Source organism: Corvus cornix, chromosome 4 (genome assembly GCF_000738735.6).
Source record: "Corvus cornix cornix isolate S_Up_H32 chromosome 4, ASM73873v5, whole genome shotgun sequence".
In the NCBI taxonomy this organism is placed as follows: Eukaryota; Metazoa; Chordata; class Aves; order Passeriformes; family Corvidae; genus Corvus; species Corvus cornix.
The window spans coordinates 23,943,710-23,970,291 of record NC_046334.1 but is presented as its reverse complement, the minus strand read 5'-3'; the positions used below and the strand labels follow the sequence as shown (position 1 = coordinate 23,970,291).

The window sequence follows — 26,582 nt, the reverse complement described above, 5'->3', positions numbered from 1 at the left end:
AGAATGGTTTTATAATGCAGTGAATTTTAATAAGAGTTATAAGGGATATTCTGTTGCACCTGCTACAGTTTTAATAGAAAACTATGATTTTGTCCTAATATGTCCTAATTCAAGTAGATCATAAAGATTTATAAATAAGACTTTTTTAAAAAATAGTTATTTTTAATATTTATTACGAGGTCTAACCAGGAACTGATCTGGAGTATATTTGTTTTTTCCTAAGTGCCCTTATAAAACTGTAGGTTCGTGAGATTGTTCTGGCTGTTTCCAGTCTTTGCATTTTGGTTTCCTGGTCTTAAAAAAAATATGCATCTAGCAGTTGGTGTTCCAGCTATCTGGTTTCACTGGGCTTTCAAATCCCAGTATTCAGTCTTCTCTATTTGAAAAAATACATACAAAAAATGTGGGCATAAGAAATTTCAGTGTTAAACTTCATGCTTCTTTTTAATAGCTAAAGGCTGTTTTGCATAAGTAATCACTCATTCCAGCATAGTTGGTTTAGTTTGGGTTTTTTGTTTTTTTTTTTTTTTTTTAAGAAAACTCAATTAAAGAATGGAATGTTTAGTCACTGAAAGCAGTGGGTGGTTTGAGGCAATATCTGTAGATTTATCTCAGACATACAAAAGGCCAATTGACCCAGATCCTTCGATCCTGCAAGTAAAAGTGGCTGAACTGTGCTAAAGCAAACTTGAGAAAACTACAGAGCCAATTCCTGATGTCTCTATGAAGCTATGTTTCTTTGAATTTGAATCCACTTATTCTTAGTAATTATAAATTTTTAAGGATCTTCAGCCAACAAAGTGCAGTGGATTCCTTCTGCCTATTTTCTCAGGAACTCTGCCTTGCTTTTTTTCAACCAGCAATTCATCTGGATATGGTGGATATAAACAGGAAAAGCTACTATTCCTTCATGATCCAATTGTTCATCAAGGTCAGCCATACCTCTGGCCTCACAAGGATCAATGTCATTTAGGGCAGTAGAGCTTGATGGAGAAATGGGGATAAGAGGAGAAGAGGGAGTCATAGACAAAGATGAAAATAGTAGTAGGAGGAGGAATGATGTCATGCAAAAAAGGGGTCAGCAAAGTGAAAAGAGGCTGTTAAAATGTGAGCAAAAGACAGAAAAGAGGTGCAGCTCAGAGCTGGAGAGCATCTGTGGCTGACAGTTTCTTGGGTCAGGGGAATAAGGGAGGAGGGGAAGCCCTGGGTATACTTCAGTGAACAAGGAGAGGAGACATGCAGGTTTATTTCTGGGGCAGGTCTGGTATTAAAGAGCCATTAATGTAGGTAGCTGCCCATATTATCTAGCATGGGGTGGCAGAAAAGTGAAAAGGAAGTGTTTATTATTTGACAATAACTATGTCTTGGTAAAATCAGTAACCTGCTAAAAATGATGTATTCAATTCTAGTAGTGTCCTGCTTGGAAATTAAATTGGAGCAAACAGGAGAAAGCTGTTCATCTTGCTACAACAGGTATCTTGTTGCTGATTAGGGTAGATGAGGAGTGGTAATGAAAACGGGGAATTGTGGTTTAGGGTTTTTTGTGTTTCTTTCTTTTTCTCCTATTGTTTTAAATTTAAGACTTGAATTATTACTATTAGTTTTAAATGGCACATTTTGAAAATTCTTAGAACACCAAGTATGTATGATGAGAATTGCTGATTGGTTTTTTTTCTCCCCTTCCCCCTCCTGCAAAAAAAAAACAAATCCCAAAAAACCAAACAGAAAACCCAACAAAACGACAAACACCAAAAAACCCCCAAACCTCCCCCCACACACACACTTTAACATTTCAAACACTCAGAGCAACTCTTTCAAATCCATTTCTTGGAGTGTATTTTTTTCAGAGAAGTCTTTTGCCTTTCTAGTTATACATTTTGTTCTCATCCTGTGAGATTTCCCAACTTGGTCTGTTTTCACTGCTGTGACCAAAGGCTTCAGTTTTTGCTGCTGGATCCTGCTGATTTTTAATACTGTGAAGAGTGACATACTTCGCTCTGGCTTAGCCTTGAAGAAAAAGGTTTTGTGTATTCATATGGTAACAATTAAAAAGTTGTATATCTTTGTGTTTTGCAGTGAATTCAAGGTGATTTTATTATCAGTGGCATTGACTTTTGCAGGTGTATTCTAAGATAGAAGTAAGATTACACAAATCATTCTAAAAATCTTATTTATTTTGTTAGTATGTATATTTTCCACAGGCAGTGGCATGATTAGAATACAACAGGATCTTTTATAAGTAAAATGCTGTGGCTTCAAATCCATATAATTATTTTTATTATTTCTGTAAAGCTCTGTGAATTCAAATCCAAGTAAATGGTTTTTCATTTACTCTAATGGAAGACCGAAATACTTTAAAACCTCTGATCTCAGTGTAAAATAAAAAAAAAATTAAAAAAAAAAAAAAAAAAGTATGTACCTGCACACCTGCACTCCTTCACTCTTTTTTTCTGCTAGATTAGCACTTCTGATGACTCTAGTGAGAAGATTGTTCTGAACTGGAAGCAATCTTGGGGGAGGAATTACCGTTTAGGAATCTCATTCCTATTAGTGTAGTAGATAAAATAGGTAGAAAGGCCAAGCACTTTGGGCTTCATAAATCTTGTGATCTTTGCTATATTCAGTTTTTAAAAGAGTGAAAGAAGGTCACTTTCTCCTATAAATATCCTACAGTGGGAGCATTAGGATAATTGCAGTGCCCCAGTCTTGTCAGTCTCTGCCGGATGTGCTGTGAGTTGTCTTTCAAATAAGAGTTAGACTTCCAGGGATTCAGGCTTCGGCAGGTGCCTAGCTGCGCTGGCTGTTCTGGGTGTGCCCAGAAAGCAGCCTTTCTAAACCAAGCAAAGAGATAATTAAAACACATAAACATGTCCAAAAATCATTAGATTTTCTGGATAGCAGTTTTGGAGCTGAACACAAGTTTTTCTAAGGCGACAGGTTCCTTGAGGTGTTCTTTGCATCTTATGCCAGTATGGCACTTCAAAGCAAAAATGCCTATTTGTTTAGCTTTTCTATGCACACAGAGTGCTGCAATTGTGTTTGAATAAAGGCTGTTATCAAAGTGTAAGTTGATGTGACTGCACAACTTTAAGAAAAAAAAATTAATAAAGATAGTATATTCATTACGATAAATAGGGCTTGGTCTCTAACCCCATCTTTACTGAGATTAACTTAGGATAATTTTTTAAAAGATCAGGTAATTTTACATTTTATTAATTTATATTCCCCATTTAGTCAGAACCGGGGTTGTTATAAAAAAAGTCCTGTGTATATGCAATTATTCTCAGCTAAGACTGCCTATTTTCACAAGAGCACCATCCTAACAAAGAGGAGGAGCCATGCACTGTCTCTTCTGGGCTGCCTGACCTCTATCTCACATTGCAGTATTTGAAACATGGCCATAGGTAATGAAGATGCTCAGGTGCTAAAGGCCCATTTGCAGTCTGAAGGGCAACCAGCCCAGCAGGCTGCTGCACACACACCCCCACTCTTGCTAATGCCTGCACAAAGCAGATGAGAGCAAAGCATGATTATGGGCACAGTCAAAGGCCATCTTCACTTCCAATTACACTTCTGTGTACAAGATTTGACAATGTTTCTTGTTTCTATTGGAAGTAGCTCTTCGCGTTTCCACGTCCTGTCAGGATGGTATGCAAGGTGCCATGAGCTCCAGAAGGACGTAGCCATTTCCTATCAATTAGGTAATTTTGTATTCACTTTCTTATCTGTCAGACCACTTTCAAGTATTTTTCAAAGTGTCTGTAATACTATCTGTTTCAAAATAGCTCCCAGCTACACTAAAGACCCTTAAGGAAATAAGGGAAATAAGGTGTCTGCTGTTGCATCAGTTTGACTGCACTGAAAGTACAAGAGACAGTTGCCCAGTTCCTTTTCTAGTTCTTGACAAGTAACTTTGTGTCTCATTTCTTTTTGCTTGTGTGTTTACTTGTTTTATCAATCTTTCTGCTTCTGTTGTTTATACTAGCATTTAAGTAGAGAAGTACTTTGTTGAGGGAAAAAATGGGCAAAATTCAGATGAGAGATTTTATTATAATTTATTTTGTATATTTGCTGGTATTTAAATTGTTTAAATATAAGGAAAAAATGTAGAAGTGTGTTTATACTGATTGATTCTACCCTCCTGCTCTTGCAGCAAAGAACATTTCCTGTATTTCCTCTCTCAGAATTTTACTGCTCTCCAAGGGAAAATATTTGTATCAGATTTTAGACCTCCCTTCTCTTAGCCTCTGTTAGTGATGCAGTTTCCCTTCTCCTGCTTTTCCTACAGCAGCCCCCCATACACTGTGAGGAACCTCCATCTGTGCTTGTTGCAGACTGATTTCTGCCTTACTTGAGCACTGCTGCAGCTGGATCTGCCGTTCTAGCTGAGGTCTGCCCAGTGTCTTGTACAACAGCCCTGCTTTCTTTGACATAGCTGGTAGAGTCCCTGCCAAAATGTTCCTGTTATTTTGTTTGTCCTTCTCACTGTTGTGTTGGATTAGGGATGAATGGCTAATTCATAGTCCTTTTGAGTGGTTGTAGGTTGTTATTAGTGTGTCTACAGTGTAAACATCTGTACCTAAGCTGATCGCTCTCAATTCCTCCCTAGTCTCAAAAGTCACTGGACATCAAGTGAGTGGAATCAAAAGCACAGTTAATTTCTCTTCCAAGAAGGTGTCTAACTAGTCAAATGAATCACATCTTAGAATGTTTATTACTCTTCTCTGACTGTAAAAAAAAAAAAAAAAAAAAAACAAAAAACCAAAAAACCCAAACTCAAGCTAATCTGTCAAGGACAGATTTAGACATTGCAGATATCCAAATCAAGAGGAAAAGAATTTGACTTCTTGTAATTCAGAACACTTTCCTTTTTTCTTTTTTTTTCTTTTCTTGGATTTATGTCTTCACATTTTTATTTGTTTTCCACTGCTTAAGTATACTGTTTCAATTATTTCAAATGTCTAATCATATCTTTCAGCTTTGTCTTGAGCACATGGAACAGGCATTGAGTGAAATACAGGTCTAACAGGCTAACTTAGCTTTCTTATATCTTATAATTTTGAAATATATGTATAACAAAATCTTGTGCTTCTGGGGTAGTTCCTGCAATTTCACCTTCAGAAGATTCAGTTACTGACTGTACAAAATAGAATCTTGGTCCTTTCAGCTAAGGATTTCTGAGTTACTGGAAAACATCTGGTTACAAAAGGCAACATCTTGCCAGTTTTTCTTGGACAGCAAATGAGTAATAACTTCTGCTTTGTCTGGAATGACTTTGTTTTGTCTTTAAATTCATCAGTGCAATTGCAGCTTACAGGTTTTACTAAGGTCTATAGAACATTTAAGTTGAAGGTAGAAAGTTAAGTTAGAAATTTAAGTTGAAGAAAATTACATGGGCCTTGTGTTTTCACTGCTTGGTAATTAAGGCATCTACTTAGAGAAAATTCATATGACATTCATGCAATCCATGTTTCATAGCAAATGGCATAAAATCTTTAGGCAGTTTATATTATCAGCTTGTTATCATAGTTCTAAAATTGTGAGATGCAGGATGGTTTTTTAGCATATTCTTTGCCATGCTATAATTAATGCAAGTGATTCTGTAAGAGCTCTGGTATAGCACCTATTTCATTTGTAGTAAAGTTGCTGATCTTATTATCTACAGTTGAAAGGAACTGAAATGAAGTTGGGGGATTTACAGTGCCATAGAAGTATTAAGAAGTAAGACCCCATCCCACTTCCACAGAATAATGTTCCAAATAGTGCTCCCATTTATTTTAATAGTGTAGATCAGAATGTGGATGAATCTCCAGTAAAACAAAGTGAATCAAGGCAGGGCTAATGCAGCCTTTAACTTATGACCATTTTATTTATTATGCAGACACACACACACCTCTGCATGAGCAGGTTATTGGTCTGTCATTTCTTGTTTATGGTAATGAGTTCACTTTGGTTTAGTTTGTCAACTTTACATCTATTTATGAAGCTGCAGATAGTTTTAATGAGCCCCATGAAGGTTATTAGGAGCTGAAAGTGTTTGCACAATAAAGCAGTAAGAAATGATGCATGGGCTGTTTGTTTTCATGGCATCTCCAACAGTGCTTGTAAAATATTTTGAGATCCTTAGATTAAAGCTGTCTTAACCTAAATTATGACATGTACATTTTATACATGTGATGACACATATGCACATACAGATACTGATTGATAGGCAAAGCTCTACAAAACCCTCGTGTATCACTGAGCTGTGAATATTCAGGCCAATAATTATATACTATAGAAATAATATTCTTGAGAGAATGCATTAAATATATCTCAATGATTCAGTGAATCACAGAATAACTGAATTAGATAGCATTATAGCTTCTCAATTCCAAGCTCTTACTTTCTCTGCTACCCAAAGTCTGTTTTGGTGGTTAATGACAGTGCTGTGTCCAAAGTTTCGCAGGACACTGGTGTGGCACAATATGTTTCTGAACTGCAAAGAGCAATCAATGTTTAAAGTAGTACTGCTAGTCAGGGTCCTTTCTCTGTACCTTCTCCTCATCTCCAAATTCACTTAATCACTGCTGCTCCAGTAGGAGGAAGTAGTAGTGGCTCCAGGCAGTCTTTCACTTCATTCTTCTGCTGTTCCGATCCCTTTAAAGATTCTGTACAAGTCACTGAGAAAACTTTATTGAGAAGATTCGCACTGGTCACTGAGCTTACCAATCTTAAAAAAAGAGTTCTACTTTCCTTTTCTTCCTTTTCTAAGGTCTAACAGTTGCATATAAAAATTAATCTCAGTTCAGGAACTTGCTTTGGTTACAATTACAAGAGCCTTCTGCATGACTTGAGCTAACTAATTAAAATTCTTATTAAAGTCTGAGCCATTGAAGCAGAGAGCTAATACATCATTTTTCTCCACTTTACAGTTTATATATTTGCAGCATCTAATAGCCTTCACAGGGATCATTCCGTTCATTCATATGCCTCTAAGTAGTTATATTCTGGCCCATATTTCCAAAAATGGCCCCTATATTTGGCATAATTGCGGTGTTCCAGACTCAAAAAGCCAGTCCAACAAAGTCCTCAGTGTATGTGCACATGTGGTTTCAGTTCAGTTAGTTGGTTGAGATGTAAAATTTTCCAGTCACTGAAGAAAATAGGTTTTGACCATTTAGCCCCAGTTTCTCATGCATGTGATCACAGGACTCCTCTCTGATGTCTCAGAAGTTGTAAAGCTCCTTATACTATGTCAGATTAGGAACATGGAGCTCTCTGAGGGACACCATTTTTTCCAGGCATCTCAGTCCCAAAACTGTTTTGTGTGGTGTTGACAAGGTATTGCATACTTGAAAGTAGCTACCCCTGAGATTTTATATTTAATGGGAAAAAGTTAAGCACATGTATATACAAATACATGCTCTTTGGGTTTGTGTGTATATATGTGGGAGGAGATGAAGTCTAGAGATCTGTGAATAAATGCTTCTCTATCAAGAGTGTAATCAGAGGAACAATTTCTTATTTTTACAGGCTAACTCAGGTTAAACACTGAAAATTATTTCTTTTTTTCCCTTTCACCTACATGGACTTCCAGCCATATCTGCAAACAGGATTTTTACACAGCTGTAGTGGGAAAAAATGTAATTCACACTGAAAACAGCTGTAAATCTTTAGTTTGGATTTATTGGCACTGCCCCTAACCATTCTGATGAATACATGATTAACTTTCATGGATGCCCCGCAGAGGGTAACTAAGGAAAAAGTGGATTGATTTCAAGTATATCTTACTATCTTTTCTAGTGTTTAATGGATTACCAAGTGAATTGGTATAGTGAAGCTGAAGCTGCTTTTTAATTAAATATTTTCACTTCTTTTCAGTATACCTCTGCTCTGACCTATGATGCTGTTCAAGTGATGACAGAAGCTTTCCGTAATTTGCGTAAACAGAGGATTGAGATCTCCAGAAGAGGAAATGCTGGAGATTGTCTTGCAAATCCAGCTGTACCTTGGGGTCATGGTGTAGAAATAGAAAGGGCATTGAAACAGGTAGCTTCCCTGGAGTGGATGCTGGGATGAGTGCATGTGTGAAGTTCTCTATATTTATGGAAAAAATCTTCTAGTCTCCTAACCTGTCTGGATCTTGCTGAGAATAATGTGGAAGTAAAGTCCTCAGGAACCTGGCTAAGATAGTATATTGCATATGAAAATGACTCTAAAGTGAATGTTCTTGAAATATCAGTAATCATTTGTGGAAATAAAAATGCATTTTCTAAAAAGAAACAAAATTTTCCTACCATTTCCATTTTCATCTATTACAGGTTCAGGTGGAAGGGCTAACAGGAAATATAAAGTTTGATCAGAATGGAAAGAGAATCAATTTTACAATAAACGTCATGGAACTTAAAAGTACTGGTCCTCGGAAGGTAATTTGAATTGTCTTGCAGTGTCTTTAAAGGTTTTACCATTCTAAGCAATGGGTTAAGGTAGGTACTGAAACATTAGATTAATTAAAGCATGAGTTCTGATAATATTTATTCATGGGTGTATTCTACAGTGGTCTTGCAGAACGAAGTAAACATATGTATTATTTCTTTCTAACAAATATGAATTATTATTTCTGGTAAGTACTACAGAAGAGTGTTTTCCTTTCAGTTTTGCGGATTAAATTTTTTGCTTTCTGATCTGAATTGCTAAATGTGAGCCAGCATTTGGAGAAATATGCTTCTGAATGACAAAATACACTTCTGAATGACAAAAGCTTTCAAGTGATGTTTTTATAAGCGAGTTTGTCTTCCCGCTCTAATTTCAAATCTTTCAGCAAAAACCAGTTTCTCATGTTTTGCTTATCTGTACTATTTCAGTTTTACAGTGTGTGGTGTTGATATTAAAACCTGTTAATATGTGAATAAAAATGGTATACCTGCTTTAGACAAAGTAATGTGAACAAATGTCATTAGTTCATTCTTTTTACTGTTCGTTGTAGTTTTTCACTACATAAATAGAAATGCTTACAGTGGTAAATCCATAGCTGAAATAGTTCTCTGTGAGCAAAATCAAGGGCATAGTAATAACATGCTTTACCTTTTCTAGAAAAGTTCATATTCACTGGTGTCTGTGCATCCTGTACACTCTCTTTAGATTGGATATTGGAGTGAAGTGGACAAAATGGTTGTGAATCCTCTTGACGGCCCTCTCGGAAATGAATCTTCAGGACTAGAGAATAAGACTATTATTGTCACCACTATTTTGGTAATTAACCTCCTATTTTGTCAGAAGACAGTCTGTCCTACAATGATTTGTTTCTCAACATTATGTTAGTTTAAATATACTGTCTTTTTATTATTTGAGGTTGTGAGCTGTTATTCCCTGTGGTACATAATAAAATCTAGAAGTTAAGGAAATGTATGTGATTCAGGATATGGTTTTGATCTGTAGAGGATGAATGGTCTTTGAACATCCTAGAAAGTTATGGTTTTTTAAATCTGAAAATGGAAATTAAATACCTGCTTCCAAAGGAGAGGAACTTTCTGAGAGGCAGAACCATAGTGTTCATTTTAGAGAAGAGATTTTGACAAAGAGACTGGTTCTTATGCTTCAGGATTGTAGCTGCTATGGATTGGTAAAGTGTAAAATGAAATGTTAAATGTTGTATTCTGGTTGTTTAGAAAATTGAATTGTATATTATCATAGAAGAGCTTTTTTTTTTTGTAAATTACACAGCTTGTTTATCAGTTTGGATGAGCCGTAGGTTAGCGTAGGAATTTCTCTGGATGCAAGAACAGTTCTGTAACAACTGAGCAAAGAGGAAATATATTAATATGACTGATGACTCATCACCAATTTTGCTGATGATAGAACTTCAGTGCATAGTTATAGATATCTTACCTATTGTTAAATTAGCAATTTAATAAAAATACAGCCTTGAGAGCCTCAAGTGTTTTCCCAGGGAGAGATGTCATTGTGAAATAGAAAATAATTTTCTTGTATAAGACAACAAGCAACTAAATACCTTTGCCTTCTTCCATCGAAACTGTATGAGAGAAAGAAACTGATTTTGGAATTTACTCTTTCTTCTCTGAATGCATAACTCCTGTTAACATTCATGGTCATTATTAACATACTTCTGGGAATCCCTATGCCTGTAAGTATTGTTATTTGTGTATAACTCTGGAGAATGCAGCTTTTAACTGTGTTAAAGACATGTCACATTAATAATTAACAACTAACGTATACATAGCATGTATGATACAGATGGTATCCGCTCTCTCTTTTCACATGTAAAAGGGAACTTACTAATCTGTGACGTGTACAACTGATGAACATCTCTGTCAAGTAGCTAAGGCAAGTTCTTTCTGTGCAGGAGTCCCCATATGTCATGATGAAGAAAAATCACGAAATGCTTGAAGGAAATGATCGATATGAGGGCTATTGTGTGGACTTAGCTACAGAAATTGCTAAGCACTGTGGATTCAAATATAAGCTTACAATTGTTGGGGATGGCAAGTATGGGGCAAGGGATGCAGACACCAAAATCTGGAATGGGATGGTTGGAGAACTTGTTTATGGGGTAAGAAAATTTTCTATAATAAAGCCATTAAAGATGACTGATGGAAGGAGTGGGATTTGGTTTCGTTTTCTCTCTAGAGTGTAGGAAAGTTATTTAATTAATTTGATAGGAATTATTAACATCTAATGGCTTGAAAAATTTTGAAAGTAAAACTTGAAATTACATTTTAAATGCAAATGAAGATGGGGGGACGTGAATGCATATTTCATCCTCCTGACCAGGTGAAAAGCTAAGTACTTTGCTAAACTTCTAAATGCCATATGCTTTTAATAGGGCATATATAAAAGCAAAAACTTAGATTACATCAGCCATATGGCTGTATGTGTTTCAATATGAGCTCAACTGAAAATTTCTGAAATTCTCCACAGGATGTTCTCAGTGAAACAAATGTTGCTGGTGTCTCTGCTGTCCTATTTTCTATTTGTGAAATACCATAGAAATGAAACCATTTTTTGCTTTGTTCATTGCATTAGCTATTATTTGCTTTTTTTTTCTTCCTTTACAGAAAGCCGATATTGCAATCGCTCCATTAACTATAACGTTGGTGAGAGAAGAGGTGATTGACTTCTCAAAGCCCTTTATGAGCCTGGGGATATCAATAATGATCAAGAAGCCTCAGAAGTCCAAGCCAGGAGTGTTTTCCTTTCTTGATCCGTTAGCATATGAAATCTGGATGTGCATTGTTTTTGCCTACATTGGGGTCAGTGTAGTTTTATTCCTGGTCAGCAGATTTAGCCCATACGAGTGGCACACTGAGGAATTTGAAGATGGAAGAGAAACGCAAACTAATGAATCAACTAATGAATTTGGGATATTTAATAGTCTCTGGTTTTCCCTGGGTGCCTTTATGCAGCAAGGATGCGATATTTCGCCAAGGTTGGTTACTCACTCATTTCAACTTTGTGCATTTTTGGTCTCAGCCATCTCAGCCAGAAGAGGTTCATGGTGCATATATTTTCATTCTTGGAGAGAAATTATTGCAATGGTTTTTTTCCTCCCTAAAGTCACAGAAGTCCTTGAAATAAAAGCACTTGTCTGTGACATAGGGTCAGGATGTAGTTGATCGATACCGTCTTAATGTCGATCATAAATTTTCCAAGTGGATTTATATACACCATGAAGAGACTGTAAAATGCATAAGGTTCACATCATTCCATGCCTTCTTGGAGGGGTACCGTGTTTTTGCTGCATATTCCCATTTTACAGTTGACAGTGCACGTGGTTCACAACAACTGTAGTGGGAAAAAAGGATAACATACTAGTCACGAACTACACAGGCAGCACTTTCCCTCTAAAACTCACTACATATCATAACATGGTTATGAACACGTTCTTACTCTCCAAGAGAGCCTTGAACTGAAATAAAAGTCTCATGATGGCTCTAATTTCATGTGGGTATTTGCAAAACACTGCTGTTTTTACATGTCCTAGTTTTAGAGAACTCACAAAGGAAGTTGCGAAAATGAATCTGAAGGTCCAGTTCATAAGTGCTTAATTCCTCATGGGTTTTCTTCTACTTGATTAGGGACAACTGTAAAGCACTTAATTCCTTTGCAGTTTATTAAATATTCTATTTTGCTTGTGCACAAGTGGTTCTAGCCTTGTTTCAGCAATGTGGTAAGTAGGTAGGTAAATAGCTGTTTGCTGCTTGAAGGAAATACAGTAACAATTTAAATAGGGCCGCTGGGTTTAAGGAAATCAAACCAGAAGACTTAGTTTAAACTGCTTAGGATAATTAGACTTCTTGTAAACATCCTGAATTAAGACAGGGAACAGGTCAATTTCTAGCAAGTCTGGTGGTTGGTGGTCAAAATAAATCATACCAAGGGAGCGTTTCTTAGATATAAGTCATGCATCCCAAAAGGCAAAAGCAGGTTTTCAAGTTGTTCTGCTGCAGAAAAAACAGCATTTATTGTGTGAGAACTTAAGCAATTCTGTGTAAAGGCTGCTGTATCACAGAGGGAGATGCCAGCCTTTATGATGAAAGATGCAATGCATTTGGCATGGAACACAGTAAGAATTTTATGCAAGAGACAAGACAGTGAAGAGGGCAAATTGTTGCAGATCATGAGAAGTTGCGTTAATTTCACTCCTGTGGGGTTTTTGTATTGATTGCACACTTCACAGCTGGAGTTGACTGCTAGGTCACCTATTAGTACAAAATTATTTTTATTGAATCAAGGCTATAGTAGAATTATGATCCTTTTCTTGTTATCATTGTTATTTTACTAGCTATGAAAGCACAATGGTTGTTTTATATGGTTTGATAGCTTTTGAAAGGTAGTGCAAGAATAGTGATAGCAAATGGTCATCACAAAAGGTGCATGAAACTCAATTTTGGATATTCAATATTTAGTTTCAGTGAAGCATTTAACTTTATTTCATTGCAAACATAATTTGGAGGAAGGTAGTTAGTTTGTATATTATCTGTTTATTATAAAAATAGAAAAGGGCTAAAAAAAACTTGTTACTTCTGATTTTGCAAAACATTTCACTATGGAATTTGAACTGCCTACAGATGAATCAGAGTAAATATAAAAAGGACTATCTTCAGGCATCAACAAAGTACCTTTCTGAAGTTAAATTTTGCACTATGGCAATCATTTCTCTTATAAAAATGACAATTGCTCTAAGACTTTTAGAGTAGACAAGTTACCAGGGTTCCCTGAGTCTGAAATAGAAGGTGGTGCTGAGTAAGACTGGGCCACCTGGAAATGGTCTGTAATAGCAGTCCCTATGTTGCCTCATGGGTAGTAGAGGAACAAAAGAGTAGAATAATATATTATATGATAATCATAACTTAGAGCAAAGTTTTCCTCATCTTTTCTGAGAAGTGAGTGTGCTCTCCATTCTGCCAGATAATACCTTTCTAAGTACAAAATATGGTGCACAAATTTATGTAACTGTTGGCAGAAATTTTTGGTTTAGTTCTTAAAGGTCTGGTAAATAAGGTGCCTCTAAAGTGTGGGTTCATACTAGCACATTTTAGAAACTTTTCAAAATGTACATAAAAAAAGAAGTCTGTGACAGACTGGCTGGGGAAATGTTGAATACAAATGACACCCCAAATAATTCTACTTGTAAAATTCACGTGGGAGCATAATTTCTGGATTCATATTGAGCTTATTCTTTTTCACAAAGTCAGTGGCTTACAGATCATGGACTTTTGAAAATTGTTGTCATTTATAGTGTCATCAGTACAATATAAAGTTCCATAAAGTTGGTAGTTCTTAAATACACATTGACAGATTTTACCTTGTAAATACGTAATATAATATAATCAGTATATCTTATAACTCAATATTTTACTTGTAGAATTATCTGATATTCTAATTACTTCCATTTCAAAATAAGTATGTGATGTTTTTTCAAAGGTGATGGAAAGCATGTTTGCAGAATACATCTCACTTTAGAATGAGTTTGAAATAATTTTTTTTCTATGGTCCTTTTGATAACACGTTTTGGACCTCATCTGACTTGATTTTCTTGTAGTAGAGTGAATTAGTGAGACTGTTGTGAAATGGAATAAATCTTTCTATGTCAGAATTATGACAGAGATTTTATACAGTAGCAATTAGAAAAAATAATTTGTCCAGAATTGGTTGCATTTAATTTGGTTCCTGTGATTCCTAATTTGTTTACTTAATGAATACAGGAGACACACCAAGACATACCTAAGCTACTGCAATGCCCTAGTACTAGACTTTCAGCTGCATGCACATTTCTGCCAAGTAATTAAGCACATCTCCAAAGATTATATACTGTTTCCTATGCTATCTTGTTTGAAAACAAAGTAGTAATTAATTTCAAAGTTTAAAGGATCATGAAAAAAATTCCAAGTTTGACAATAATGTAATATCAATATTTCTCTTATATTAGTTTCCTGTTATTGAAAATTACTGAGTTGAGTTGTGTGCTTTATACTGTTTTATAAATTTTCTTGAGTTCTCTTTTCTTTTTTCTTCTTGAGCAGGAGAAGCAAAACACAGATCCATAAGAGCCCACCTGCTGCAGTTATAAACATCAGATTATTATTATTTTTAAAAATATACGTTCTTCACCATTTTTCTGTATTATCACTGATTTCATGTCCAGTCCTCTGTTTGTTAAATGCTTGTATCTTTCAAAAGTCATGTGCACTTTTTAGCCTATAGATATTCCCTGGGCAAGCTTTCCTTACAAATAATGCTATTTGTTTCTCAGTACAGGTTGTGTACAGCAGCATAAGCCATTGTTTTGTGGAAATCAGTCTTTGTCTGAATGTCTTATAAAAACAATCAAGGCCCTTGATTTAAAGTGCATACTGGTTTATCTGAAAGCACTGTTTCGCTGATTTTGTTTGATCCTCATCATAATGTCACACAAAATCGCTTCAGAGGGAACAAAAAGTTTGTGTTAAATATAGCACATTATGATGGGAGCAGTTTCCTTCAAGTCTTCAAGGGCTGTCAAAACTTTGAAGAACTGGATCACTAGGTTCTCCCAAAAGAAAACTCTGGAGTCCTGATTTCAGCAAAGTCCAGGAGATCCAGTGGAGAATGCCTTGATTTCCCATATGATGCATATGCAGAGCTGGACTCTGAGATAGCCTGAAATGCTTCCCTATAGTATAATGCATCATTTGCATAAAACTGATAACGTGTTCCTTTTTAGGACTTCCATTTCACTTTACAAATCCATTTCATACTTGTTACTAGATCCCTGTCGGGGCGCATTGTTGGAGGTGTGTGGTGGTTCTTTACCCTCATCATAATCTCATCCTACACGGCTAACTTAGCTGCCTTCCTGACGGTTGAGAGGATGGTGTCCCCCATTGAAAGTGCAGAGGATCTTTCCAAGCAAACAGAAATTGCTTATGGAACATTAGATTCTGGCTCCACTAAAGAGTTTTTTAGGGTAAGAATCTCTACTTTTTTTTTTTTTTTTAAGATTGTTTTAAGTAGGTCTTCCATCATGTACATGTGTTTTCCCTTTGCTTTATTAAAAGATTGCTATGAAAGTGTGATCTGCACAGCTCAACTCACAAGTATAAGTGTTCTGTTTATTTGTAATTTACATTTTATTATTTATATACAAACATAAGGGTCTTGATATAAATATGTGAAGCGACATTACCTAAAGAAATACTCCACTATACAGTGAAAAACAAGGTATGTTTGAAGAAGGAAGTTGATGTCATTTATCTGTTTCATAGCTCTGCTATATTTTAGGTACCCACACAGTGAATAAGAACATGGGAAGGTGCATATTCATGTTTTAATAAGTATTCTACATGATTTTTCAAGACTGCAGATGGGGAATGGGATATAATCCTGTCAGCTGCCATAGAAAATACATGCCTGCTTTTAAAAACAGTTCTTACTTGTACTTGTGTTATATTAATGCCTTGGAAGCCTGTCAGTCCTCACCTCCTGCCTCTGGGTATTGCAGTTTTAAAAATACATGAAACTTCCAATGTGTGAGTCTGAGGCTACCCTTGAGACATCAGCTAGCCTGGTGAAATCCATCCAGCAAATGAGTGAGAGACTAAGGCTGCTGAGAGAAAAAACCCAGAACGGCCTCGCCTTGTCTGTGTGCTCTGTGTGTCTCTCACTGTATGAAGGAAACACATCTGAAGTGCTAAAATAGAAAGAAACTTCTGTTTTCATGCTTTTTAGTGCATGATGTTACATTTAACAAACTGTGTTTTAAAATAGTTATAAATAATTCATTTATATTTCAAACATACACTGACATGAAAATGAAATTAAACATATTCTCACAGATATTTTTAATATGCTGTATAATTAGAGCAGTAACTTCTAGATTATAGTTTTCACTGGATCCTATAATGCATACTTAACTGGTAATGGACTAAATAGGAATCATATTTGTCTCAACTGTAGAAATATTCTGATCTTGAAGATAGGTTCAGTAATAAAACCTGCTGCTGATTGCATTCCTGTTGGCTAAACCAAAACTAACATCAGGTGTGTGAGCTGGTAAAAATGAGACTGGGTTTGTCCTAAGAGTCTTTAGAAGCATTTAGAAGCATACAGGCATGTTTCTGGTTTTGTGAACATAAACCTTTTAGAACACTCTACAAGGGGGGTCCTGGGGATTGAATGTGAATTAACAGTAGGTCACTTCTTTTGAATAGTTTCTCTTTTAGAGATTTTTAAGCATTTATATTTTAAACAAAAAGTGTTTGTATGTGCATGCATTAGTGTCTAGTTGTACTCCTAGCATATATGTACATATTTCCACTTTTACACAATTGTGTTCCTGGCGATTGCTTGAGCACTAAAAAGTTACTTTTGTAAAAATTAGGTAGAGGGTTTGTGAGGGCATATTCTTCATCTTTGGTTTAGTTATATTTGGGTCTGCACAAACAAAAGTAAAGATCTCTGGAAATTTCTACTCAGCAATTTCTATCACAAGTTGGGCACAGTATTTGCAAAACAACTTCTTAACCTGATGCCTCTATCTACTGTTTGCTAAAAATCACTTAAACTTGTCCAGTTACTTTTCGAGAAATAACAACTGCCAGCATTTGTTTTCAAGAGGCCTGAAACTCAAGTTTCAAGATGATACTCTCTTTCTGCTGAAGACAATGTGAAAGCTATCTCTATCACTAAGGAGATTAAAATTTCTAGATACTCTATACCTAGAGTATATCTGTATTCTGACTGGATTGGACTGGATGTGTGATTTTTATATGACCTGAAATTAGCACTCAAATTCTTTGAACAGCTGAAAACAACTTGAATGTATTTCTAGCAGCAAGTTAAAATGGTCTGGCTTCTGCTCTGTCACTCCCAGGAATTAAAAAAAACATACGGGGTTTTTCAGTTAGTCTGTTTTCAGGAAGTAGCATTATTTACAAGTTTGTTTTCTATCGATGGAATGTGTACTGAATCTTCACTAGCAGAGCCCTAATTTCTGGGTCAGCACAAAATAAAAGGTAGTTGTGTACTGGGGATGAGAACAGAACACTGAATTATCTTTGCTACTAAAACATGTTTTGTGATAACACACGACACAATTGAAGAAGAGATGTTTTTGCAGTATTTTTCAGAAAGGAATTCTTGGAAATTGCTTAGATGGTGAAAGTTGCCTGAAAAATCCTGTTTGGAATAGCTGAATATATATGTGTGTAATGTTAATTGAAAGAGGTGGGGTCAAGCCTTTTTCCAGCTCCTGACTGCTCATCACATATCCTATAGACAGTAGCACACAAGCTAGCCCATATCACTTGGGGATAACATCCTTGCCATTCATGACTAAAGAATGTGTTGCCTTTGCACTTTACCCCAATTTAGGTAGGCACTTCCTAGATTTAAAGGTAGTATGGACCTGCAGGAGGTATTCTTGCCAAGAGTGCATAGAGCATCACTTGGCACTGCATCAAGAAACATAACTGAGAAAAAGAGATGAAAAAGCATTGTGCTCTCGTGTTTCTAGTGCTGCTTTAAGATGAGAAGCAGAGGCTTGGTACATTCTACATAGGAAATACCAGTACAAAAATAATGGATTTTAAAGTATTCTTAAAATAAAAAAAAAAGGTGACAAAAATAATGACACGAACATCATCAAGATACTATTGCTTGTTAGTAATAATCTTATAGATAATTTTGGAGCTATAAGTCTACAGAGACAGAATGTTTTTTCTTTAATGACAGATCAATCTGGTCTCTGTAAATACCAGAATGTGTAGTAGTTTTCCTCAGGAGATCTCAGAGTCAGTACTAGTAGAATCACAAGTACAATCCACGTCTAGAGAGCTCTGTTCTGCTGAGTTGGGATATTTACCACTTCGGATTCTTGCTAATGCCTCTGCTTTATAGATAGTCCTTGTAGAGTTCTTAGTGCAACTGAAAGCCTAAACAAAGGTATATAATGCATTGCTTTTGCATTTTCTTTTGGGTTATGGGCAAAACAACAAAGTAAGTGTGGCCATGGTTTCCCCAAAGTGCATTGTTTTTCTGAAATCAATAGTTGATTGTAGTGGTGAGAATGCAGATAAGTCTGCAAGCACCGCCGGGAAAATTCAGGAGTCATTTCACTTGGTCTTGTGCATCATCATCTCTCTAATTGCTGGGTCACAGGTACTACCTGATGGAGAGCTACATGGTGGGCAGTGAAATGTTGTCACTCCGGTACGTCTTGGTGACACTGTCCACAGTCGCACGCTGTCTTTGCCTTGCGTGATTTCACAGTTGGTATGTGCATTAGCCAGGACACGTAGTTGTGCTTTGAAGGGGAAAAAAGTCACTAACCCAAAAAGATAGTCTACTGCTCACCTGCCACTGCAGAAGCTAATTTGAAAGTATTATCTATATGTGTTAGCTTTTCACTTACTTTCATGGGCTACGGCACTGGAACAAAGAATAAAAGTAAATATTCAGGCATTCCCTGTAACATTTACATACTTTTCACCTGCTTGAAGGTATATTGAAAATTAATATCAAAATGATACAAGAACAAAAGTTAATTATTTTTACAGTTCTGTCATATTTTTGCTGTATTCCTAGCGCTGCTCATTAAAGATATGTACAAATTGGATAGACAAATCAAATCAATCATCCCACCTTTTTTTCCATTTCAGAAGATGAATTGTAACTATATGGAAGGTAATAAGGCATCTCAAAAAGAAAATGATGTGCAGAGAAATAACTAATTTACTTTCTCTCTGCATTAGTTTTTATTTAAAATCTCTTCATAGTACCTATTTTTGAACCTATAGTGTAACATGGACAGACCAGTCTGTTTCATTGTAAATGTTTTGGTGGCCTTTAAGAATAGATCCTCTGCCAAAATAAAAGCAAGTAGAACTGCTCCATAACAGGGAAGTATCCCTTATCTTTCACTGAGAAGACTGTTCAAGAGTTGCTTATTCTTGCTGAAGAGGCAAGAGTTGCAGAATGAAAAGGTGGGCATTGGAAACGTGCTGGAAGGATGACAGTCCTTACAATCTTGTAGAGAAATCCTCTCACACAGTGGAAAGCCAGAAACAAACACAGGAGCTGACAAGAGCTCGAGTCATTTCTGCTGCAAAAGTGTTGTTTGTTGGGAGGCAATGAAAATTTGGCCTGAAGGAAAGTAGCAATGTCTTTTCCGAGTATCTTCAACAAAAATCCAGTGCCTCTACTTCAACTATTTTGAAATATTTTTTAATTTGTAAAAGTATTTATGTTAACAATTGCATTACAAGAGGGGATGCAAAAAAAAGCATACAGCATATGAACCTCAATCTGCCTTCATTCACATCAAGATACTGAGATTTCTAAAAAAAAAACAAAACCACAAGAATGTTTAAAACTGGTGCGAAGAGAAGAAACGTGATTTTTTCTTTAAATTAAGTTGAGGTTAAAAAGCTATGAATCATACCTCAGCCTCAATTTTTGAAGTTTGAGATGCAGAAGAAATACAGAACATACGTTTCCAGAGTTTTATTTTGACTAGCTCCACAGAAGCCTCTGAGAGGCGAAGGAGTTGAAAGACTCAGCCATGAAATACCCTGTAACATTTGCTATGAGCTCTGCTTGATACTTTAAGAGGCCGAGAGGGTGTAGGACTGGCACTTCATAGATCTGCAAAGCAGATGTGCCTGGAGAGTGCGGGTTTGGCTCTTCAGATTGATAGGAGAAAAAGGTCCACAGCTGAAATAGTGAGGAGAGTCAGATCTGAGCCCTGACTTGGTGCAAGGACTGCCTTTGCATCCAATAGCATATTATTGAGGATATGCTTATACTTTCCTATCATTTTTTCTTCTTTTTTCTCTACATCTTTTACTCAGAGTTTGAATTGAGACTCAGGAGATTGAGAATTTTTGTTTGGACTTAGTTGTTTATTATATCTTATCAGTAATACAGCTGCACAGTGTGTGCCTCCAAGGTTGACAAGGTGGAAAATGGCCATGAGTTTTAATTTTCCAAGCCTTTTAAAGTCTAAACTAACCAATTATATGTTTTTACTTACAATCTAATTACTAACTTTTCATGTTCTGCAATGTGGAACTTTTTGACCCAATGACAGAACATTCAGATTTGTGAAGAAGAAGGAGAAGAAAGCAGACATAAATCCACACCCAAAATCCTCCATATTGTAACTTATTATTACCTGTATCTTCTAAACCTAGTTTTCTACATTTCTACATATTTCACCCAGTGACATAACTTTTAATTACACAGCAACAACCTCAGTGTTACCACACAATTTAGGAAACTTCCCAGGGTTTTGGATCGAATACTTTGTGTTTCTGAGGATCAATGCCTATCAGCACTGAAAGGCTGAAATTCTCAGAACCCAGGGTTCCAACATCTCCCCCTCCTGTTTGATACAGAGGGTTCAAGTGATTAATTTTCACTTGTCTCTTGTTTTTTGAGGTCCTTGCATCTGGACAACAGAGAAGAATTGATTTAGGCCATTTTGAAAGTTATTTTAAAAAAATAATGCAGTAATCAGTACTTTCTTTTTTTTCCTCATAGCATCTATTTTTGTTATTTTTTAGGTTTTTTTTTTCTCTTTCCACATTACCCTTGCTATGGTTAGAAGCATCTTTTATTTTCCAGCCTGTATGTATTTATAACTGGTTTATTCTCAATTGTTACAGTACATTAATAATTATTATGTAGATCTTTTTCTTCTCAGGGTTTATTTTCCTGACACATTATACCTGAATGAGCAGAAGTGTACTTTGTTTGCCATCCAAGATCTTAGTTTGCTTTGTACAAATGCATTAATATTTCTTTATCTTTTCTGGAAATAATTTTCTCCCAATTCTATCACTCTTTTCTGGTAACCATTTTGATCATAGTGACAGATCTGTGTTTCTTTTGTTTTTATCAGCTGATGATCTCCAATTTTATTGCAGATTTTCTTACTGGTCCCAAATTGCTGGATCATGCTTTTGAACTAGAAAGTTTCATTTCTATCATTCTAGTGATGAGAATTTTCCATTTCTCATATATAATAAATAAATAATTCTCCATTGTCTGTGTTTTGACATCCCAATTTCTTTTCCTACTAATCTTAGTCATTTCTGTCTTGTAATGTTTTCACTTTAAAATGCCATCTGAAGCTGTGTATGCTATACCAAAAGAGGAGTTTGAATGCTTTTTCATTCCTCAGTCCAGGCAGTATGTTTATGGTTCTAGACTCCAAGAACAGCATTTGCACTTCTCTACAGATTTGTGACTACTTGAAAAAGTACTTTTGTGTTTTGGTATTCAGTTTATTCCTGCTCCCCCACTATGGGTGCAATGAGTTATTTTTCTTTTCATTCATCTTGATCATCTCCTTTTCTGTACCCTCATTCCTATTACTTAGTCATAGAATGGTTTGGGTTGAAGGGACTTTAAAGATCATCCGGTTTCAACCCCCCTGCCATGGGCAGGGACACCTTCCACTAGACCAGGTTGCTCAGAGCCCCCATCCAGCCTGGTCTTTAACACCTCCAGAGATGGGACATCCACAATGTCAGGTGTTCCAGTCTTCTTTGACATTAACCTCATCAAAAACAAGACTAAGGTATATATTTAGATTATGGTCATTTGTGTAGATTGTCTTTGTTCTCTTCATTTCTTCACACCATAGAGCAGATATACTTTCCTTTCTGGCATTCTTTTTTTCACTTGTGAGGTTTGAAAACCTGCCGTTGTTTGCTGGATTTTCTTCAGTTCACAACATACCACGTGCTGTCTCCTCTTTGTTACCAGATTTCATCTAAGCAAATTGAGATCCTGCTTACAAATCTACATTTGTATTACAGTGATGTTGCAAAGCTTTGGTAGTAGATGCCACAACATGACTGTAACACAATTGTCACTATCAGAAGGTTTATTACAGTGAAGTAAGTTCTAGGAGTGGACAGCGTACTTTCCCTTGTCGTCAGCACTTCAAAACTGTAGAAATTAGGTTTTTGTGACATTTATCCAAGTTTTTAAAGAAATGGTATTGAAATGATCTGCTTTGATTTTATGAACATGCTGAATTGTGGGGAGGAATTTCAATTCTGAGGAAATTGAAATTAGTAAGTCTCAGAGGAGGAGTCATTTCAGCAGTATTTTTATGGCACTTAAATGATTTGGGAACATACCTTGGTAAGAACAACCTTGGTTGCTTAACTCTTTAAATCACATGGAGAATATGATGATCATATAAGGTCATTGTCTTGCACATTTCTGGAGAAAATTATTTAAATACACTTTTGAGGAATTAATTCATGAAGTAGAATGTTTTAGATTTTTTATTAGTAAGACCAAATATATTAAAGATATTTTTGGTAGCTCAATTAAGTAATGGAAACTGAAAAGCCATAAAATGGCATCTTAAGAAGATGTAAATAATTTTTACCATTACTGAATAAATATATCCATGTATTACAAAATTTAGAACTTACATTCATTTGAACTTACCTTAAGTATTCACCCAGTATAAATGATGGTGCTTCAAAGTACTTAATCTTCAGCTAATTAAGTAAAAAATAATAGTTCTATTATTTTCTGTGTGGGTTTGGTTTTTTTTTTTGATCTATTAATATTTTATTTACTGACTAAATTAGCAAGTTTGGGGTTTTATTACACTTTTTAGCTACTGGTAACATTATCACTTCCTGTCCTTTTGTTCAGGAAGGTCAACAAGTATGGAAGGTCAACAAGATGGTTTCACAAATCATGTTTGAGGATTGGAGATCTACTCCCACAGTACAAGATCGTCATGTAGTAGAATGTTAGTAGTTTGAAGAGCTATTTCTGTCAATGGCATACTAATTACAGCACCCCAGTTTTAAGAATAATAGGTCTTTGAATGTCAAAATAGTTATGTCAAAATGGGTTATCTGATGACCCACAAAATAGTTAATTAAGTTGATAAAGCTTTGCATAAATTAATTTTCTAATTAGCTTCTTAATGAAGCTACATTTGAATAGGATGTGTATTTTGTAATAATAATCATAATAATAAAATAAATTTTAGATATAATAACATCACAATAATTATAATTATAGATTGAATAATTATTATTTATTAATCTATATTATATCTTTATAATTTTAAAAGTTTATATAATGAAGTTGATATCGATAATAATAATTATTATATTAATAATAATAATTTTCATCGTCAAAATGCCCCGTGGTGACATGATACTAAAAAAAATGTGTCAGTTCCTGGGACATTTTTGTATCATTGTATTGTTGTAGAAGTCTTAAATAATGGGACCAAAAATATTCATCGTGAGTATTAGGGTCTTGTACTGTCATGTTAGTGTTGGTAGTAACATCAAAATGATAATTAACTTTTAACATTTCATGTATACACTGAGTGTCACCTTGCAATAGCAATCAGCCACAGTAATTAAGAGCAATGCAGATCATTTCCATACTTGTGCATTCTTGTAGTCATTATGGCCGTCTAGAATGGTTCTGGTATTTGCAGTGCATGATAGCAAGTGTGGGAGCCCAGCTTGCACGTGGGGCATCCTGCATTCACAAGGATTCTGTTTCCTCAGGATGCTGTCCCCCGTTGATAATGACTGCATGCTTTTCCATGTTTTTTTAAGGAGATGGAGGCCCCATACTTGCCACTGTGAAGGAAATTAACTTTAGCCCAGCCAATACAAGCACAGCACAGAAAAAAAAAAATATGGTCAGCTCTAGCACTGGCCACATCTAAGTAACAATGCACTGTGCTTTTAGTTCTTGTAGCATGTTTTGCAATGTATTTGAATTAGGATGTGTACATGTGTTTTTTTTAAATTATCCAATAAAGTGGGCTTTATGAGTGAGTGTGTGTGTGTGTACACAGAATGCTAGGTGTCCTCTTAACACTGCCATTGTCTACATTTAGCTCTACCTTTCAAATAAATACAAATTCTGAAAATAAGGAAGGAAATAAAATGGCACAGTTCTGAAAACAAAATGTATTACTGAATATATTGTGTAGCAATATAAACAAAAATTTAGAAGTCACCCATATTCCCTACAGAGTGGCTCGCTGCTCTTATTTTTTAGGAATCTAGACAAGGCCGACGCCTAGGTAGGGCTCCAGACTCGGAACTGTATGAATTCCAGCGTGAAGTTTTTCAGTGTTCACAGCTGCAGAGGACTGCACGGTCATGGCAAATCCTGAGTGTTATTTTCTGGTGACGTTCTTATGGAATGTCTTACAGATTGTCATTTTCACGATTGCTGGGTCAGATATTCCTACCTTCATCCATACAGCAAGGACCCTGTGAGCCATCTAGTGGGAGGTTTCTTCTTAACACTTACCATTTGGGAAACCTGTTCCTTGCAACCTTTTCCTGTTCACCTGCCCACCTGATAGTACACAGTGATGGTTTACTTTGTGAACTGGCTCTTCAGAAATGGTGCAGTATGTAATTTTTTAGGATTCTCCTAGTTTTTAAGGTCATATGTTTTGGGATCATTTGGCTGGAAAGAAGGAATATGTATGCAATATGGTAGATATTCCAAGAATCTGAGAAACTCACTGTGCCTTCAGCACACAGTTATTTTTCTGTCATTCTGGTTATGCTGAGTATATCCAAGTCTTTTGGTATATATGGGTATAGTGAGTATGTATAGATCAACAGATCAGAACATCCGACAACTGGTCTGCAAGAGAACTTGCAAAAAGCCAACTGTGCCAATGTATATGTAGATTCTGGTAATACTTAGAAAATTTAGATGTTAGAAAACGTCCAGTGGTTCTTGGTACTGCCAGAACCTTTCATACTAGTAGACACACAGAGACCATGGAGAAATCTGAGCCTCAAAATCTTCCTAGACTACATTTCTGGACATGAAGATCAGGGTAAGTCTGGGAAAATGCTAATGCTGTACCACAAGAACAGTGAAGCCGTGGGAGATTACTGAGGGTGTTACTGATGCTTTTACACTTCATTCATTCATTTTTAAAATGGTGCCATTTTAGATATTAGAGCAGAATTGCAGTTTTGAAGTGTATGTTATGTTTTTAGTTGCGAAGTGCATCTCATAAATTTCATCATAGCACAGATTTGGTATATTAGCACATAAAATAGTAATATCTGACCTTGACTTGTCCATGTGTCCTGCTGTTTCTTTGATAGCACTGCTTCCTTTCTGATAGCATCTAGGTGACAAACTGTTTTCCTCTATTTTCTTCCAGGTTAAAAAATAACAATCAGTTGGTAGTTAAAACTGCCAATTATAGTTATAACTACCAATTGGTTAAAGCAAAAGAAACATACTTCGGGTAAAAATCTTTCTGAAGGAAAAGCCTGACCTGTTGTGTTGAGTTGGAGAGGCACGTGGAGTATTAGAACAACCTTGAACCAGGTGCCTCACTATTAATGTTCCCTTTGGCTTTCACGGCAATTTTAGTTTTCTCTGTGGAGCAATCTGAAGTTTTCTAGTGCCACTGACACATTTCAGCTCACCTCTTGTTTGCATAATGCACAGCTGCAGAGCTGCAAAAAAGATCATCTTGTTTGAGTGGGAACTCCTGAATAACATTTTGCTGAAGTTTGAACATAGACCTTATATTTTAATCTGGCACGCCTCTTATAAAATGGAAGTAGCACTGTTTGTTTCAAATCTTCAACATACACGTAACAAATACAAAAAAAAAAAAAATACAGTGACAGCATAATATTAATAGAAAAAGAGAATGCAGGAGCTGCCATCTTTCAAAGTTGGATAATAAACTTGTCTCAAAAATGACATGATCATATTTTCCCAGGTGTGCTTTTGCTGTCCCCATAAAGATTAGTTAATTAGGCTTCATATTGTCTCCACAGAGATCTAAAATTGCAGTATTTGATAAAATGTGGACCTATATGAAAAGTGCAGAACCATCTGTGTTTGTGAGGACTACAGCAGAAGGGGTAGCTCGAGTACGGAAGTCCAAAGGAAAATATGCCTACTTGCTGGAGTCAACCATGAATGAGTACATCGAACAAAGGAAACCCTGTGACACCATGAAAGTTGGTGGGAATTTGGATTCCAAAGGCTACGGCATCGCCACACCTAAAGGATCTTCATTAAGGTGGGTGGAATAGTATAAC

General features: G+C 35.9%; 1 protein-coding gene and 1 long non-coding RNA gene across 5 annotated transcripts in view; both read left to right on the top strand.

Moving 5' to 3' along the window:
• Window positions 1-26,582, top strand: part of GRIA2 (glutamate ionotropic receptor AMPA type subunit 2) — a 93,855-nt gene that overhangs the window by 58,219 nt on the left and 9,054 nt on the right. For all 4 annotated transcript variants that reach the window (XM_039550444.1, XM_039550445.1, XM_039550447.1 and 1 more), the window contains exons 7-13: window positions 7,864-8,031; window positions 8,304-8,408; window positions 9,124-9,234; window positions 10,346-10,552; window positions 11,058-11,428; window positions 15,250-15,448; window positions 26,316-26,563. In XM_039550444.1, the coding sequence (XP_039406378.1) occupies window positions 7,864-8,031; window positions 8,304-8,408; window positions 9,124-9,234; window positions 10,346-10,552; window positions 11,058-11,428; window positions 15,250-15,448; window positions 26,316-26,563 (1,409 nt within the window). The remainder of the gene's footprint in view (window positions 1-7,863; window positions 8,032-8,303; window positions 8,409-9,123; window positions 9,235-10,345; window positions 10,553-11,057; window positions 11,429-15,249; window positions 15,449-26,315; window positions 26,564-26,582) is intronic.
• LOC104697186 lies at window positions 2,429-4,769 on the top strand. Its single transcript, XR_753132.3, has 2 exons — window positions 2,429-3,701; window positions 4,289-4,769. It is a non-coding gene; the product is annotated as an uncharacterized LOC104697186 (long non-coding RNA).